Source organism: Platalea leucorodia, assembly GCF_965183815.1.
Source record: "Platalea leucorodia genome assembly, chromosome: 5".
Lineage (NCBI taxonomy): Eukaryota > Metazoa > Chordata > Aves > Pelecaniformes > Threskiornithidae > Platalea > Platalea leucorodia.
The window spans coordinates 83,932,357-83,951,168 of NC_138827.1; the positions used below are offsets into that span (position 1 = coordinate 83,932,357).

Genomic DNA, 18,812 nt, shown 5'->3' on the forward strand with positions numbered 1-18,812 from the left:
AGGAAGGGATGATAAGCATTTGGCAATCATAAAGGGCTGGCAAAATAAGGTTAATACAAACAAGGGTTGCATTATCTTACTTATGTGCAGTGTTTTTTCAGATGTTTACTGTTGTTGTCTGAACCACAATATGTACACTAACTGTTCTGCCCAACAGATTATATAACATCCTTGCTTCCTGGTATGCCAAAAGATATTTGGATTGGTTTGCAGTTTCTGTTCAGCACAAGGGAAAACAAGTGGATAGATGAGAGTAGACTGTTGTATAGTAACTTTCACCCACTCCTGACAGGAAGATTAAGGAAAATTCCACTGGATGTAAGTTCTGACTTTTGACTTCTCTTGACTATTGAGTAAAGAAATCTGGAATATTGACTGAAAGAGTAACAGACCAAATCCCCCAGTTAGTGGTTTTAATTGGCAAACAAGGTGACTGACAGTAATGGAGGTCTCTCTTTACCTTTATTTGGATGGCAACTTCTGAACTGAGATAAGAAACACTGAAAGCTGAAGGAAAAAAAGCTGAAACAACTGTTTAATGACTCTTCTGGAACTTCTATTTGCAATTTAAAGACTACATGAAAACAGTCATCAAAAAGATGTCATCAATAATTCTTGGTTCAGTTACACTTAGAATGCATCTGTAAACCATTATAGATGGGTATTTTGCTCACTGCGCTATGCAAGGTGAAGCATAATAAATGTAATCGAATCACACCCACAAATAACATTTATTTTAAGCATTAAATCTTTTCATTTAGTGTTCTCTCCCGTATTTAACTTACGCATTCTTTTTGAGTCCAAGCACCTGGTAGTGTTTGTAAAATAGGTAAGCTGTGTTGCACCACTCCTTTGAAACTTCTTAAACAAGTTCAGACAGCTTGGGTTCTCCTAGCCTCATGTTACTTCACCTTCTCTGCACAATTATGTTTATGTCTTGTTTGAGTCTGATAAGCATATTTCTGGGTTTCAGCTTTTTGATGAAGAATTTAACAATCAGTGCGGTGTAATCCTCAATGATCCCAAATCACAGTATGTTGGAACATGGAATTTCACTGCCTGTGCTGACAGGCACTTCTTGGGTATATGCCAGCGGCCTATAGGTAAGTCTGAAGAGTCAAAATGAATTAGAGCCAGAGTTTGCAGTTAAGATGCGTGTGCCAGGAGACCTTTTAATGCATGTAAATTGTTGCACTTGGAAGAGCAGGATTCTTGTAGAGACTGAGCAGGTAAATTTTGGAAAAGCAAAGTGTGGAGGATGATGTGGGACCTATTTTATCAGCCATTCAGAATTTTCCTTTTTTTATAGCCTAGTTCAGAGGGAATATGTTTTCCTGAGAGACTCTGGGCACTTTCGGTGGAACCATACTTCAGCAGACAGGGCTTTACTGTTCTGTGGGTATAGGTCATGTACATCAAGGGGTGGAACAAGTGACTCCTTTTTCCTCTTCAGAACTGTGGAAGAGAGAAGCCCTGGGAAGGAATCTCACAAATATTTCCATACTCCTTAAGCATATCCCATGGGTTTTAGCACTATCAGAATATGAGGTATCATGTGCTCTTAACGTTGAAATCAGTCTCCCCAGAGCAAACCTTGAGGGCATACATGGAGAGTGATAATTTGGAGTGATATAGTTTTCCCTAGCTTCATACAGATTTGTTGGCGTGACTGGGTTTTCTTAATCTGAACTAAAAATAATATTCTGATGTAGCCATGTGGGTTGGTCAACACCAATTAATGGAATCAGATCAAACGCTATTGTATGCATTTAATTACTGCTGTGGGTTCATGGGGCATTCCCACTTCTGAGTATGTTCCTCTATGTAAATAATCCTTTTAACTAACTAACATGCTATCTTCTTAAAAAAAAAAAAAAAAAAAAAAAAAAGTGTGCAAAACACCCAAGAACATGCCCACCTTCTTAATTCTCAAATGGGCAAAGAGATTCCCCCTTCCTGCCAATAATACAAAAAATCTTCTTTATTTCAGTGCCAAATACTTGAGAAATTCCAAGTGTCCAGATTAGAAGTCTGGATGGAAGAGATGTAGCCATAAAAATTCAAAAAGGGGATTTTTATTAATAGGAGGTTGACAGTTTATCTGTGTAGATCAGTATATTATTAGTCTGGGCTGACTAAAATACTAAGCACTTCTTCATAGCCACAGCTGTAGAAGGTGTAATGAGAAGAGTTTTTGCACTGCCAGAGAATGTGTCTTGGTATGGTCTGGTCTTGTATCATCGTTGTATTAGGGATCTAAGGATAATTCAAGCTGGAAGGGACCTCAGCAGGTTGCAGGGACAGCTGTGAGAGAGTCCAGGTTGCCTAGGGCTTTATCCTAGGGAAAAAGATGATTCAGGTTTCTTGGAAAGAACTTGGCAGAACTTGCAGAACTTCTTGAGACATTAATCATCAGCAATTGCTTCTTTCAGAAATGGACACTTTCGTTACTACCTTGTTTCCAGTTTGGTACCCCTTGGTGTGTGATGGCACCCTTGGTTCCAGGGTTTTGTAGCTGCTTACTAAGTGAAAGCATTTGGCAGCAGACACAAACCACTTCAAACAATCTGTTTCAGCCTTGTCACTTTTTTCTGATCTATTGAAAGCTGTAAATTGCATATAAATATCAAATTAATATTATGTTTCTGTCATCTTGTGTTTTGGAAAATGGCCCTGTCAGCCCATCAAACAGCCATTTATATCCTGTTATTTATAGAGTGATTGATTTTTTTTTTTTTTTTTTTTTTTTTGCGGTCTCTCAGTGAGCTTTTTCTGCTTGAGATATTTTAAATGTCAGGGGTTTTCTCACTTTTGGAGAGACCAATTTATTTTTGGTTGTGTATAAAATTTTTGAGGTTACCAGGTTTGCTTTAATTTACCACCCATGGGAATGTTTGCATCTTTTATTAACTGCAGTTGCTATGCATCGCTGAGCTGTGTGCCTTCAGTATGATGCTGATAACTGTGATAACGCACAGTGCTTAGAGCACAAATAGGGAATTATACCCCACCCTATGCAAGGTGGATTTTCTGCAATTAGTTAAGCACATGTGGAGGCAAAATCAATTCCCACTGTACCCATGGATGGCAGTAAGGAATTCTGGGACTGTGCTGTACACTGTGAGATCTGCATAGACAAGTTTTGTGGCCCATTAGATTCGCATAAGCATAAATATACAGGCTTCACAGAGATAAATGAGTCAAGTTTAGCTGTTGCTATATTGCATCAGAGAGCAGTTGCTTTCTCCCATTCTTGTATTTAATTAAAGTTATAGAATATGTTTTTAATTCCATAAATAGAATTCTTAACATTCTTTAGCAGCTAGTTAAAAATAGAAAATATAAAAAGATGTGAACCTAAGTTGAGAGAGAGATAAAAATAGATTGGCTGAAAAATAATCCCTTTTTTTTTCTTTTACGTATTTTCTATCTAAAGTGTCAGATATTTGCTTTTAACTATAATCATTAGCATAATCTACTGTCCAAGAAAATACTTTTTTTTTTTTTTTTTCCCCCCCAAGGGAAATTCAAACAGGTTTTTCTGTTTGTTACAGGGAAATTGGGAGTTTAAAATGTATTCCAGTGTTTAACCACCTAATAACTGGATTTCTTTCTTACTTATAGGAACTGCTGATAACCAGACAGAGCAACTTCTTAATGAAACGTTGAGTTATCAAAATGTTCAATACATGGTAATTCTGAAGAATTTGTCCTGGAATGATGCAATGGCTGCATGTATAAATAACAAGATGCAGCTGGTTAGCATCACGGATCAGTTCCAGCAGGCTTTTCTCGCTGTTCAGGCTGCCCTTCGTAATTACCCACTGTGGATTGGACTCTTCAGCAGAGATGTAAGTTTTATTTTCCCCTCAGACTGTGGCTTAAGGTAATTTTTAGAGTTGTGTGAAATAGAAACTGGGATGAAGAGATGCAATGAAAAATTAATTTCTGGGGTAACTGTTTTTGTTTAGCGATAACCATCTGGAGGGTCTCAAGATTAACGTTTTAAATCTTCTGTTCTCCAGGTTACATAGTTGTTGAACTCCACTGGACAGATTGATGATGATGAGACAATTCTTTTAAAAGATCTTTAACGTAGATTGCTGAATCATCTTTGTCTCTTTTGTTAATGAATGAGTAATTAGTGTTGCCATTTAATATCATTGTCAGTACCACTCTAGAAAGGCAACCCAAAATCTGTTTTGAAAGGGAGAAACTAGAAGTGGCAAATAAAATCCAAAATGAATCATTGAACACTTCTGGAGATACATTTTTAAAGCTTAACTTAGACTCTGTTGTTACTTCATGTTATTTGTGCCTGTGTTTTGAGTTAGAGGGAGACATCCCTGAGACTGGTTAGTGGGTTTTTGTTTTTTCTTCTGTTTGTTTTGTCTTTGGAAAAGTCAATTCAGGAGGTACTGCTGTGCCTTTATTAGCCAGAGGACCTCTTGAAGATCTTCATTGTGGACTGAGAGCTTCCTTAGCTGTTAATGAAATGGCTTGGGCTTGCTTGCAGGGTTTATCTTTTTTGTCAGGCACATGGGTCTTGAGATAATTGCAAGAAAAAAGTTAAAATTTATTTGAGAAGTGCCTTACCTACAAAGGCTGATGGTGCTCACTCAGCATCTATGGCGTTATGATCTTCCTATGTCAGTAGCGGGCTACTGAGTATTCTAGGTAACGTAGCGGGGAAATAAAAATAGAAATTTGAGTATATATGGAGAATATTTTTAAAAGGAAACGGGCATTTAATCTTAGTGAAGATGGGGAAACCAGGACAACCTATTTTCCCTCCTCTTTTGAATCTTTATCTGTAAGCGAAAATCAAATTATTCATTTTGCTGCATACAACTCAGGCACGCACTAGCTTTTTACTGTTGCAACACTGTGTTATTTGGGCACAATTAAAAAGTCACATGAAAGGAAATTATAATGAAACTGGTCAACAGAACTTGTTGCTCCAGTGCTGGAATCATAGACACAAGGAAAAGATACAAGATAAATTAAATTGCAAAGCGGCAGGGGAATTTCCTGAAGAAAACTTTTAAATGTAAGATTCTTAAAGGATGGCATGCTTGATGTATGTGGGTTTTTTCTTATTCCTCCTGCATCCTCCAGGGCAGGAACGCGTCTGATTTATTAAATCAGTTAAGTATTTAATAGATTACTTTCAACTCAGTGTGGAGTAACTGAGACTGGGCCTTATTCTCAGATATTATCAGTTTTCCAAGACCATGTAATTATATCCACCATTGATTTGCAGGTGCAAATGATGTAATTGGACATCTCATTGCCAGGCCTTCCTCCATAAGCATAGTAGTTAAACATCAACATGTAATAATTTGCCATCCACTTCAGCTAATTCATATTTTTGCAACTGCAAAACTTAAAGAACGAAGCTTCTTATATTGTGAGCAGCAGATCAGATCACAAGGGCAGTGGAACACTTATTTCTCACCAGAGACACCGTAAATGTCTAGCCAATGTAAATATATTATCATGTCATTTTCTGTACCTAATACTTTTCATGATGTAAGCTCATCCCTTTTACTTATACGATGCTAGGGTGGAAAACATTATGGCTGGCTGGATGGGAAACATGTTAGTTTTAGTCGCTGGTCTGAAGATGATGAAGAAACAAGCGAAGAATGTGTGTTTTTGGATACTGATGGCTTCTGGAAAACTTCTGACTGTTCCTCTGAAAATCGAGGTGCTATTTGCTATGCATCAGAAAGTACGTATCCTAGCATAATACTTTATAAAAGCTGAATTTTGGTTTATTGCGAAGCATATTTGATGATTGCAGATTGTAAATTCAAAATGACAACTTTTTCAACTTACCTTTTCTCAGACAGGCTGATTTGCATGCCAGGAAAAAAAGAAACAAACTTCAAATAGGGGGGCATGCACCTGATAGTCTTAGTCCACATGTTCCTTACAAATGAATTTGATGTAGGTGCTTTGGGCCAGACTGTACCCTACATATTGTCAACTGATTCCACCTTTGCACTGTTTCTGTAAGATTGTTGCATACTGATCTCTCTCACTTGCCTGTGGAAGAAGATTCAGATACCTCTGAACTATTTACATCTTAATATTAGGACCTCCTGAAATCCCTTCAGACATGGAAGTCTATACAGGGAGGAGGTACGTGGCTACGTGGAGAATCATAGAATTGTCAAGGTTGGAAAAGACCCTTAAGATCATTGAGTCCAACCGTTAACATATCACTGCCAAGTCCATCTATACCATGTCTTCAAGCACTGTATCTATCCGTTCTTTAAATACCTCCAGGGATGGAGACTCAACCACTTCCCTGGGCAGCCTGTTCCAATGCTTGACCACCCTCTCGGTGAAGAAGTTTTTCCTAATATCTAACCTAAACCTCCCCTGGTGCAGCTTGAGGCTGTTTCCTCTCGTCCTATCACTCGTTACTAGGGAGAAGAGACCGACCCCCACCTCGCTACAACCTCCTTTCAGGTAGTTGTAGAGAGCAATAATGTCTCCCCTCAGCCTCCTCTTCTCCAGACTAAACAACCCCAGTTCCCTCAGCCGCTCCTCATAAGACTTGTGCTCCAGACCCTTCACCAACTTCGTTGCCCTCCTCTGGACACACTCCAGCACCTCAGTGTCCTTCTTGTAGTGAGGGGCCCAAAACTGAACACAGTACTCGAGGTGCGGCCTCACCAGTGCTGAGTACAGGGGCACTATCACCGCCCTGGTCCTGCTGGCCACACTATTCTTGATACAGGCCAGGATGCCATTGGCCCTCTTGGCCACCTGAGCACACTGCTGGCTCATGTTCAGGCGGCTGTCAACCAACACCCCCAGGTCCTTTTCTGCCAGACAGCTCTCCAGCCACTCCTCCCCCAAGAAGAAAGATAGCAGGTAGACACTGAATTGAAAGGTGTAAATTAAAGTCACCTGCAGTTCACAAAACCCTTCTAAATATATACCACTTACAGCAAGACAGGTAGGAATACAGCAGGACATCTTTTCAGAGGGGATGCATGTGTAGCACAGCCCTTTTCTGAAAAATAGAAAAGATCTTTCTGAGAGATCATCACAGGTTTCTTCCCTATTTGACCATTATAATTTGTTTTGGTTGGCTTGTTTGTTTGTTTTTTCCATGAGAGGACACAGTTAAGCCATTGTTGCACATACTGAGTCACAGTGAAGTGTATACTTGGCATTATGACATCCTTAACTATTTTGTGCTTGCAATCAGCAACTGCAGGAAGAGTCCTTCTCACTTCTCGAGTATTAGATAAAGCCACAGAACTGAGATGTGTTGCCAGATGGGAAGTAGCTTATTTGTTATAGTGATCTGCCCTCATACAAGAGGCAGTAAGAGCTTTTAGTTATTGGTCCCCACTTAGCACTTTTATGTAGGGATTTTATTCTTAAACCTCTGTAACATAACAATTATGAAAAGTTGTAATCATCTGTATTCTTTGATAATGCTTACTGCTGGTTTTGTTACTTTAAAAAAAATCACCATTAGGAGGAAACTGAAAGCAACAATGTGTTACACGTTTAGAGGATGGCACCTAATTTGTCTGGCATGTTTTCAAATGGTACCTGAAAGTGGTTTGTGGTGTGTCAGTTTAAGTGTTGGTCCTGAATGTCGTCTTTCCCTTCCTTAGAGAAGACTGAAAAAGAACAAGTTACACAAGTGAAGTGCCCACATAAGATTAAAAATACACCCTGGATATCATTTAGAAACAATTGTTACACTTTTATGATAACAAAAAACAGATGGAGAGAACTGAAGTCTCAAGAAGCTCATCATTTATGCAAGAAAATGAGTAAGTACTTTGTCATATTACAAGTATTTATGGACTTATATCAGCTTGAGGGAGATGAGTTTTAGATCTGAATCACTGTTTTACTATGACAGCAAAGTGAGTGTTGAGAAAGGTCATAGCGTTTGGAAATGTGCATTAGAGTTGCACTGCCTAATGCTGTTTGCCCTTGCGCTACTCTGATAAAAAGTACCAGAGCATGGGTAGGAGCGTTTCAGAGAGAGATGGCTAGGATCTATTGAATTCTGAGATCTCTGAAACGCTGGAAGGTTGTTTTATTTCTCTTTATAATATGCAAATTTTAAATAGATCGGGTAATTGTTATCCCCTTGGCAACATTCTGGCTTTACAGTCACATTTACTTCATGGTTCCCCCCCCCCCCCCCCCCGCTGTGTGGAACACTTAGGTGAACAAAGTAAACGGGCTCAGAATAGTCCAATTCAGAAAAGCACGCGGCCTTCCCCTGTCCATCCTGAACAAAGTGTAAGCTTAGGATCGGCTTCCCTCTTATATTAAAACATTGCTCATGGCACTTCAGACATGCGTCTTGCCAGAAACTGTTTTTATTTTTCATTAATTGATTTCAATTCAGTCTTTTTTCTTAGTACTGTTTCTCTACTAGGCAGTCCAAGAAAATCAGGAAAGATTGCTGATATTTTTATGTTCTATGCAGAGGATTTTTACTACATACCACTTGAAGTGACAGTAGAACCCACAAATATGTCTGGAGCTGATGCCTTTCATTTATCCACAAAACCAGGGGAAGCGCTGTCGATAATACCTTTGAAAATTGTTTTCGCACTGTTTATTTAGTTATTATGTTATAAAGGTCTAGCCTTTACACATTCTTGACCTGTCTGTAATAATTATTAACAATAATAGCAAAACAAAAAAAATATTTTGTAACTGAAAGGTGAGTTTGTAAGAAAGTAATTTAAAAAAATTTTCCACAGACCCAGAAGCATTTGTTCTGAGCGTTCGAGATGAAGAAGAGAATAACTTTGTTACTGAGCAGCTTCGTTCATTCAGTGGTCTGGCTATGTGGGTCTGGCTGGGTGTCATTTATGATGACAGTGGTAAGATTTAAGTTGTTTGGGTTTTTTTTGTTTTTTTTTTTTCTTTTTTCTTAATAACTGGATTGGAGACAAAGTTTGCAGTATTTTAAGTGCATGTTTCTTTCATGTTTCAGTATACAACTGAAGTAAAACTGAATGCAAACCTATAATAATGCTTTATATTTGTATTTATCTTCTACAAGAAAATAACTGGACATGCTTTCTTTTTGAGTAATGATTAGATCCAGTATGTTCTGTTTAGTCTAGATTTGATTTCCCTGGAAAGCAGGACTTAAAAGGGCCTGGATGAGTAATGCTAACATATTTAGCATTGTATATGCAACTGATTTACAGTAACTTAGAGGATCACTGCATTTTTTCCAAAGCGAATATCTGTTAATGTCATTAATACATTCAAAGATAAATGGTATTTGTATACATCATGCCAATGTTTTAATAAACATGCAATGTTTTCCACAGATAAAGTTCTCAAGTGGTATGATGAAACTCATCTGACTTACAATAACTGGAGGCTGGGAAGACCTAACATAAAGAACAACAATTTTTTTGCTGGTGTAAATCTTGATGGTTTTTGGGATATTTATAATTATTCTCAAAGTTGGCATGCTCATCACTATAATGTGTACAGTATTCTCGCCTGTAAAATTGAAAGGGGTAAGTAGCAGAGAAGATTTATGCGTAGCATTGGAGTGTTGGATGAGGGTCGTAATTTGAGTCCTGGTTCTGCAGTACCTGCTATATAAGGCTTTAGTTTTGCTCCCAGTGAAACACATGGCACAGCTATCATGGGCTTCTGGGCTTATGTGGTCAAGTCTGTGCATCACTGCTGTAATATTCTGATCAGGAGGAATGTGCTTGCTGTACTCCTCCATCAACTGCTCACAGCGTTCGAAGTAGCAAAAGATAACTTACTTGATATAAATGGCTTGTACTGGACACTTTAATGCTTGAATTACATTGATATAGATGGATTTTAATGCTTTCTGTATGTTCCTAGTGACATGAATGAAGTGCACAGAACTTGTTGTCTTCTTACTCTTTGAAATAGGACCCCAACAGCACAAGCCTCCATTGCCTCAGTCTATTCCACATGGAAACAGAACATACAGGATCCTTCAGAAAAAGTTAACATGGTATGAGGCACTGAGAGAATGCAAACACAACAGGAGTGATTTAGCAAGTGTGCACAGTGAATCACAACAGTTATTTCTAGAAGATATTGTCAAGCAGGATGGCTATCCTCTGTGGCTTGGGTTGTCAATTCATGATGTAAGTATATACTGTTCGTAACTTCAGTAACACAGCTTGTAAATAATTTGCTGCACAGGATATGAAATATTTTCTGATGCTTTTTTCCAGTTTCTTGGAATTTCTATTCTATGTAGTAAATTGTCTGCTTTTTCAACCCCGTGTAACATATGTTGAAGTATATTAAAGTTTAGTGTATGTAGCCACACTGAGATATTTTTCCAAATCCTTGAAATTTTTAAATAAAATAAAGGTCCCACATCATGCCTTGCGGCACAAGGAAGTGCAATTTGCAACGCTGTCTTTACAGGCTCCAGATTTATGGCCCTCTGTAGGATCAGATTCCATTAGCAAATACAATCAGACAAGGCTGTAGGGAGCCTGTTCAGTCCAGGGCAGGACTGGCTCTCCAAGGCAGTTCAGGAACTGGCTCTCTGGCACATTATGCGTCCCTTCTCCCAGCAGGCGTAGCAAGAGACAGCTGCAGATCTTCCTCCTCCTCTGTCTGCTTAACCTGGGAGCCAAAAGCCTGTGGCCCCAACCCTGCTCCCCACACTACTCCCCAGACCTGGCCATGGTAGTTTATTGGCAAGAATACCCCTTTGCAGAGAGAGGTCTGTGATTTCTATGCATACCTTTGCTACCTCTGCCCATCCTTTGGTCTGAATGGGTCCCTCCGCTTCTCACAACTGACCCTTTGTTGTCATGGCTTTCCAGCAGTGTATCTGAAGTAGGAGCTAGCACAGCAAACCATTCCCAAGCTGGCCAGCTTTACTCACCAAGGCCATCTCGACTGTTTAGCAGTTTGCAACATATCTAACAACGTTCATAGCAAGGAAGGCAGACCGCTTAAATGAAAGAGCAGGATGAAATTAAGTAGAATGTTCCCTGTAGGATAAAACAAGGCTAATTGCAGGTTTAAACTTACAGACATGCCCCAGTTTCTCAGTTCACACAAATAAGCAGGGTTTCTATGTTAAGTATTGATTGGTAAATGCAAACTACTTCGTACATTTATTCAGCATGGATTTAGAAAATGAGGCAATTGCACTTTAATTTATCACTCTACAAGGGATAAATATTCCTACATGAGTTAGTAATGACTGACAACATTTAAACCACAACCATATGCAGTGGTTTAAAAGTTGTGGGTTTTTTCTTCAATTAGGGAAGTAAAGCTAATTTTGAATGGTCAGATGGAAGCGACTTTGACTACTATCCTTGGGAATTAGAAAACTCAAATACTACTGAGAACTGTGTTCTATTGGATACTAAAGGATCTTGGAACCGTACAAAATGTACAAATGTTGCTGAAGGTGCCATTTGCTATAGCCCTCCAAACAGTAAGTGTTGTTATTAATGTTTTTTGTAGCTATCTTATGTATTCTATCTTTACATGTTGTATTTAGAACTTGAAATGAAGGCTAAAATACTACACATTATTCCCTCTTTAAGAAGAGTTGTCTATCATGAACGGTAAAACACTTTTTAATACTTAAAGGAGATTAACTGTCTCCATTCCAGTGGTGAAAATCTCAAACAATCCTGGGCACTTTTTGATCATCTGTGATATGAATATCAAATTGTATGTATCTTTTCTGAATTGAAATCCATAGCAAACACATACACCAAACTTCAAAACCCCCTAAAAGGCAAGAAAAAATGGTTCCCAAGTCTCTGGGACTTGTCTTATGCTCATTTTCAAATTCATCTATGACACATGAAGAAGGAATGTAAACTAATTGAGTCATGATTGTTGGTAGGAGAAGTAGTTCTTGTTAATACTCACTGTCCTGTTACTACAAAAAGACTAAGCGCAACCTCCTGCAGCAGAAATAATGTCAATTTCTTTGTCTTTGCAGAGAGACAATTACAGCCAAAGCAAGCGAGCAGAGCTCCAAGGTGCCCGCAAATTAGCGGTACCCTACAATGGATACAGTATAAGGATCACTGTTATGCATTTGACATGGCGTTCTACAATTTTTCAGTATATAACGTGGAAGATGCTAAGAAAGTCTGCCAGAAACTGAGTACGTTTAGACTCTCTCTCACATTACAACTTGTAATTATTTGAAAAGGAAAAACACAAAAACAAACAAACAAACAAAACCCCACAAAAAACAACCAAAAAACCTACACTGGTTATACTTTAGCTTTTCAGCTTTTATGCTTCTTTAGTTTAGGAAGAGTAAGAGCAAGCTTTATTTTTGAACATCTGATTAAGGTTCTTGGCAAAAGTCTGCAATGTGCTGACAGTTTGTTTGGCACACAGATATCTGCAGGTAAAATGCAGATAGCCATTGATAGCGGATTCAGAAATTTATGGCTTACAGTTTGGAAGAAACCATTTTATTTGCATACAATTAACTTTATTATAAATAAATTTAGTGCTGTTAGCAGTGTTTTCTTATGATATCCTTGCATTAGCTGCTTGCTAATAGGGAGCTTGCTAACCTGTCAAATGGTCCAAAGCACGTACTTTATATATACTATTAAGGCACATAGTATCACTAAAAAACTTAATTTTATGTCAAATCAAAGGATTTTCTGTCTTCTTTGATAAGCTATGTGGGGAATTGTGTTGCAGAAGATGACGTTAAGCAGTCTGGTGTGCAGAATTCTTGATCACCACCTTAGCTTAGGAGCTAGTGACTGTCATAACTTACTTTTATTGAATTATCTTAATGATGTGAAGGTGAACTTGCTATGTAGTATGAAAAAGAAAAGGTGCAAGTAGTCCCAGTCTTGGATGCAGTTTTATATTCAATCCTACCTGGCCTGGTAGTTGAAAGAGAAAGTGATCTTTCTCTAAATTAAGCTTCTGGCTTATATTTGCATATACTTGTAAAGAATGGGTATGCCCTGAGCCTGTCTCCAGTATACCCTTTCCTCCCTTGTATTCCTTAATTGCTACAACACTGTATAAAACCTGAGGCACAATGAGGGATTGATTTAGAAATTAACTTGACTCAGCAAAATGCTGAGCTTTTATTCAACTATCTTTTTGAAAAGGGCTTACTACTTGGACAAGACTAGTAATTCTGAATGTGGCATATCTTTTGATATCTTTCATGTATGTAGTCCACAGCTGCAGTAAGTTTACTCCCATTTTATTTTGTATGACCTGCTTGAATAACCAGTCAACTGAGGCTGTCTTGTGTAATGTTACACTGTATTTTGGGGAATGAGGGATTTATATCTTTATTCTGCAGGTTACTTCAAGCTAATTTTACAAACCCAGATCAGCAAATCTTTTCCCGTAGTAATTGTTCCCACAGAAAACTCAATGTACAAGCACCATGGAAAAATTTCTGAAGTTGCAATTCTGACTGGTTTCCTCTTCCCCTTAGATCCTTCAGCAACCCTTCTGACTATAGTGGATGCTGAAGAAAATGCATTTGTGAGCACACACATAAAGGAAAATGATCTCATCACCAAGAATGTATGGCTTGGCCTGGCTCAGAGCTCTAAGGGTAAGAAGTAGCAACCATGTATGAGCATGAGTGTTTCATGTGGTAAATAAAAATGCATAAATCCTCAAATAAGAATACAGTTTTGTAGTGTTGATAGCCTACAGTAACTTCTGCCTGAGGTTGGAATCCCTCATTTAGCATTATATAGCTCTTTGGACTTCTTTGTAGCTTAAGTCTCTTCCTGTTGCACACTTAAGGTAATCAGGAGTCACTGACATTCATTTTCCCCAACACTGTCATTGGTGCCTAATGGTTAAGCTGTAAATGCGTCAAATGCTAAAAATCTGGAGAAGAGGTGTGGCTAAAAGTAATGTGTTCATGTTCATTGCCTTTAATACACAGGATAGATAGTCAGCCCTGTTTCTTTTAGCAACATAAAGAAATCAATAGATTGTGAATGACATTGTGTAGCATTACAGTATGTTTTGGTGATCTAAACTAAGCAATTTTTTCCCAACAGATCAGTCCCTGAACTGGCTTGATGGCTCATCAGTTAATTATGTCAACTGGGAAAACAAAACGGCAGAGGTCAATGAAAAATGCAGTGTTATCCTGTCCACAACTGGCACATGGTCCAAAGTTGACTGCACTCATAGTCAAAGCAGAGTGGTTTGTAAAGCTCCTTTAGGTATGAAGCACTGATTTTAGCAGAGACTTAATTTTGTAGTGACTATATTCAGGATTTTCTTTTTTTTGGTGGGGAAAGTCTGTGTTGAAATAATGAAAGTGCAATTCACAAAAGAACCTATCAAGTACCTCTGCCTAAGCAGGAGCCTTCTGTTGCTGTTCTGCCATAAAATTGTATTTCAGGGACAAATCCTCTAGGAATTTACTTCTCCTGGCTCCCACTATCCACTTAAAGGGTAAGGGAGAGAACTGAAATTTCCACTTTAAAGAGAGCATAGAGTAGTTGCTATTGCTTCTTACCACAGGGTATCTCTCATGGGTGAGTCTGTGTAGGTGGGAACAGAAAGACTTCTGCTTGTAGGAGATGCCAAGTAAGTGGGTACTGCAGATTGTGTTTTCAGCCTCGAGGAGGCTTCTGAAAATGGTGCCCTGCAGCTCCAGAAAAAGACTTGGGCCTCATGTTACTTCCTCATACTCTGCTGTGCCCAGGAAAGCAAGCAGTTACCTGAGCATTAAGCAAGCAAGTGCCTGAGAAGCAGTGGAATCTTTCTGATTTTGTATACACCTTCACTAAAGTGGAAATGCAGGAATAGATTTAACTTCATGCTGCTAAGGAAGACCTCAGCAAGATCTTTTCGGTCCAAGGGAAGCATAATGCCCTTCCACTCCAAGAGAGTCCAGGAACTCATTAGATTTCTGAAGTATACAAACCTTGAAATGAGTGCAACATTTACTAATAGGATTTTTGGACCTCTGGGGTCCCTTCCAACCTAAACATGATTAGGACCCTGGCGGCCAATGATAGAACCCGAGGGAAGGGCAGGAAGATACGCCAGGGGAGGTTTAGGTTGGACATTAGGAAAAGGTTCTTCACCCAGAGGGTGATGGAGCACTGGAACAGGCTCCCCTGGGAGGTAGTCATGGCACCGAGCCTGACACATTCAAGCAGCATTTGGACAATGCCCTCAGACATATGATGTGATTTTGGGGGTTGTCCTATGCAGGGACAGGAGCTGGACTTGATGATCCTTGTGGGTCCCTTCCAACTCAGGACATTCTATGATTCTAGAAAATTAACGACAGAATGATCAAAAATAAGCTAGCAGATGCTGATTCATGTGGGAACCTAACTTCCCACACAATGAAGTGAAGACTATTAATATGATGAAGCAGTTTGCCTTAACTTCAGCTAACTGCATGCAGTATTAGTGTATAGCTACCTAAGCATCAACCCTGTGACAAAATATTCTTACCAAAACTCTTGAAGAATAACTGTTTGTGTTTTGTTCTGTTACAGGTTCTAATCATACTGGGGTGGCTGTAGCATTTGCTCTGCTAATTATCTTGGTCTTCATTGTTGGATTAGTGTGGTACCTCTATAAAAAGAAGCGTCTTCACTGGAGTGGCTTCTCTTCAGTACGCTATCAGAGAGGGATGAATGATGATGAAACTGAAGATGTGTTCACAAAAGATAGCTATTGAGAAACTGTTCCTTCTGGGCAATTTAGCATGAACTTCACTGTGTGAAGCCATAAGGAATGAACTACTTGATGTTTTATTACTTCTTTTTGGAAAAGTAATAAGAAGGTTATTAATGGGGGCTAAATTCTGTTCTTTTATACAAGTGCAATTTTTATTCAAGTCCATGATAATTATTGACATTTGGCCTCAGCCATTTAAGGTGCAAAGTTTCTAGAGTTCTGTGATATTTTTTAATTTACAGTATCTTCTCTCTTTACTGGAGTTTTTAATGGAATAATTAATGCCAACAGTACTTCATGCAACATCACCTTAACGAATGCACTTAAACTTGCTACATGAATTCTGTAACTTTGTACAGTTATCCATCAATAACTTCATGCCAAATGATGTACCGTTTTGATACGCTGTAAGGGTTTTGCTGCTAGCATTGGGTTACCCTGTAGAAGCTAACACAAAGACGATAAATAGGAGACAAACCGTCTTGGTGTAGCAACTTTTGTAATAAGCAGTTATAAATTTTGACATAGCAGGGGAGAAGGGAGTTACCAGATAATTAAGTATTCTTAAGAATCTTCCTTAGAATGTACATCCATTTTGAATAAAGGCTTAGGGGGAATATCCTGCACTAAAGCCCTACCATCTAGGAGTAAATTACATAAACATTGAATATTTGAAGCCTGAGACTGTGGCAAGCTGGCAGATCACTACTCTTATCCCCTGAAGGTGGTAGTGGGGCTAACAAAAATACCCATTAAGGGCTAACTGCAAACACAAGCAGAACTCCCTGAGCCCTATAAAAGCAAAGGCATGAATGTTACGTTTTATCCTGTGACATAACTGTTATTTAAGTAAATGGTTCAGTTTCCTTTCACAGCTCCTTTCACAGAGTTTTGAAAGCACAAATAGCAGGAATGTTTACAGTGAAAATCAGTATCTAGACCTCAATATTAATTAAATAAGATTAAAAAACCTGCACTTAGAGTAGTATTTAGAGAAAGACGTACCGCATTCTATCATATGTCTTCAAACTACTCTGAAATTTGACCTGAGTGATTTTCTTGTAGATCGAAACACAGAAAAGACCTGCTCCATTTTATGATCTGTCACACTGTGACACCCAAGGACAGGAGAGTTGCAGTGACGGTGTTCCTTGTTCTGTAACGAGATCCTCCTGACATTTACTTCCCCTAATACTCTTATTTATACTAGGGTTAAATGCCTAACTTTAGAGGTGAAATATGTCATCTGTCCAAGAAACAAGATAAAGAAAGATATATTGAAGGGAGGCGTGAGAAAGAATGTGTGGTAAATAAACTTCTGTATATAAATGCTAAAAATACTTGAGTAATTTACATAAAACTTAAACTTGATTTTTGTATGTGATGTGTCACTGTGGCCTTTTCTATGCACTCCAAAGCTATAAAGGGAAAAAGGAAGACAGAACTGTATCTATTAATTTCTCTAATGGTTTGATCAATTAATGTTTTGAAAAAGTCTTTAGACTTTTTTAATGCACAATACAAAGAACAAGCACATTTACTTTCATGAAGGAGGATATGTAACAGACCAAATCTGTTCCCCATGTAATGGTGGCAGATATGATAAATAGGAATACGCTTGGTCTGACATGCTGAGAAAAGTACTACTGATTTCTCTGAAGCAACAGTGCGAGGTCATGATGTTCAACTGCCTTTTTTCCCCTGCAGTTTACTTACATTGGCAGCACTTTTCTTTGTTCCTGTTTGCACTATTTTGATAAGCAAGTGTTTATCATTTGTATTGAGAAATAGAGAACTTCTTGTAGATAGCGCTTTAGAGCCTGTTGAAACAGCAGCCTGAAGGGGCACAGTCAAGGAACCATTGCGTGAGTTTGCTGATCAAAGAAGTAAGCACTTTTGTTGTTTATTTGGTACTTTGGGCACAATTGTGAACATTTTCTTTCTTCTTTCTTGAGGTAACTTGTAGAAAAAGTAGTTATGATGCTAGTTACTATGTAATGAAAATAACCCTCACCCATCTTAAACTTACCCTGGTATGAGAAGTGTTTGAAACATAAGAAAGCCTGGTTCCTGTCATCTTCTGGTTTATCTTATACGCCTAAGTGCTTTGCCAAATGACTCCTAATGTAATGGACTAAAAAGTGTTGTTTATTGTCCTTTTCTAACAACAGTAGTAAGTGGGGAAAAGTATTTACGAATTCTCATGTTTTGAGATTTACTAATTTTATAGATGTTTATACTTTGAGAATTTTTAGGTGTGAAGCTGAAATGGAAAAAGGACATTAGTAGTAAAATCTTAATTCTCCAACACACATGAATATATACTTTTTATAAAAAAATCGTATATTTTATTCTTATGAATGATGTAAATAATTTTTAAGGCCCTTGTCTCTGTTTCATCATACCCAAGTTGTCTAATCACTGGTAATCCTTTGAGTAAGCACAACTGCCTCAGTGCAGGTGAGTAACCCACTTTATTTGAAATACATAGAAAGATTATTCAGTAGTATTGTTATTGAAAGAATAAAGTTAAATAAAACACTAAGCTGCTTACACTGGTTTTATTTCTGTGGAAGCAGTTATCACAGCTAAGGTACAGCTCATTAATCACTGGGTGAAAAAAGCACATAACACAGGGGCTGTGGTCACAATTAAAGCAGATGAGTAAGTGTTACCGCAATAAGAAAACTGTAGAGGTAATAAAAACCTTTGTATTTAAAAAGAATGCCAGTAACTTTATTTTTGCAGTTGAAAACATACTTTATCATGGAACATGGTTATACCTAGCTTTTATCAAGCTGCTTCTGGGTTTGCACAGAAAGGGAACATTACTCTGTGCCTTTTTCTTTTTTTTATTCAAGGTGTAGTTCATTAGCATATGGGCAAAGTTAAATTACTTTCAGCCATGTAACATTTGCAATTAAAGCATGAGATGTATTCATTTTAAGTATCATCTGAACTCTCAATTCCAGACCTCCAAAATCTGTGACTGCTGGTCAAAGGGCAGTGTTATTTTTAGCTGCAGTAATGCCTTGCTGTGCTTGCTGGGAGAAACATCCTATTGTGCAAGATGAGGAACGAAGTCATCCATTTCAAGAACA

At 38.3% G+C, this 18,812-nt stretch overlaps 1 protein-coding gene across 1 annotated transcript in view; it reads left to right on the forward strand.

Annotated features, from left to right (window-relative positions):
* LY75 (lymphocyte antigen 75) overlaps positions 1-18,329 on the forward strand; it is a 48,521-nt gene extending 30,192 nt beyond the window's left edge. Inside the window, exons 23-35 of the mRNA XM_082313604.1 lie at positions 158-318; positions 974-1,103; positions 3,625-3,851; positions 5,566-5,734; positions 7,647-7,808; positions 8,760-8,882; positions 9,342-9,536; positions 9,931-10,151; positions 11,299-11,473; positions 11,993-12,160; positions 13,481-13,603; positions 14,064-14,231; positions 15,528-18,329. Of these exons, the coding sequence (XP_082169730.1) occupies positions 158-318; positions 974-1,103; positions 3,625-3,851; positions 5,566-5,734; positions 7,647-7,808; positions 8,760-8,882; positions 9,342-9,536; positions 9,931-10,151; positions 11,299-11,473; positions 11,993-12,160; positions 13,481-13,603; positions 14,064-14,231; positions 15,528-15,712 (2,207 nt within the window). The 3' untranslated portion in view covers positions 15,713-18,329. The remainder of the gene's footprint in view (positions 1-157; positions 319-973; positions 1,104-3,624; positions 3,852-5,565; positions 5,735-7,646; positions 7,809-8,759; positions 8,883-9,341; positions 9,537-9,930; positions 10,152-11,298; positions 11,474-11,992; positions 12,161-13,480; positions 13,604-14,063; positions 14,232-15,527) is intronic.
* The last annotated feature ends 483 nt before the right edge of the window (positions 18,330-18,812 follow it).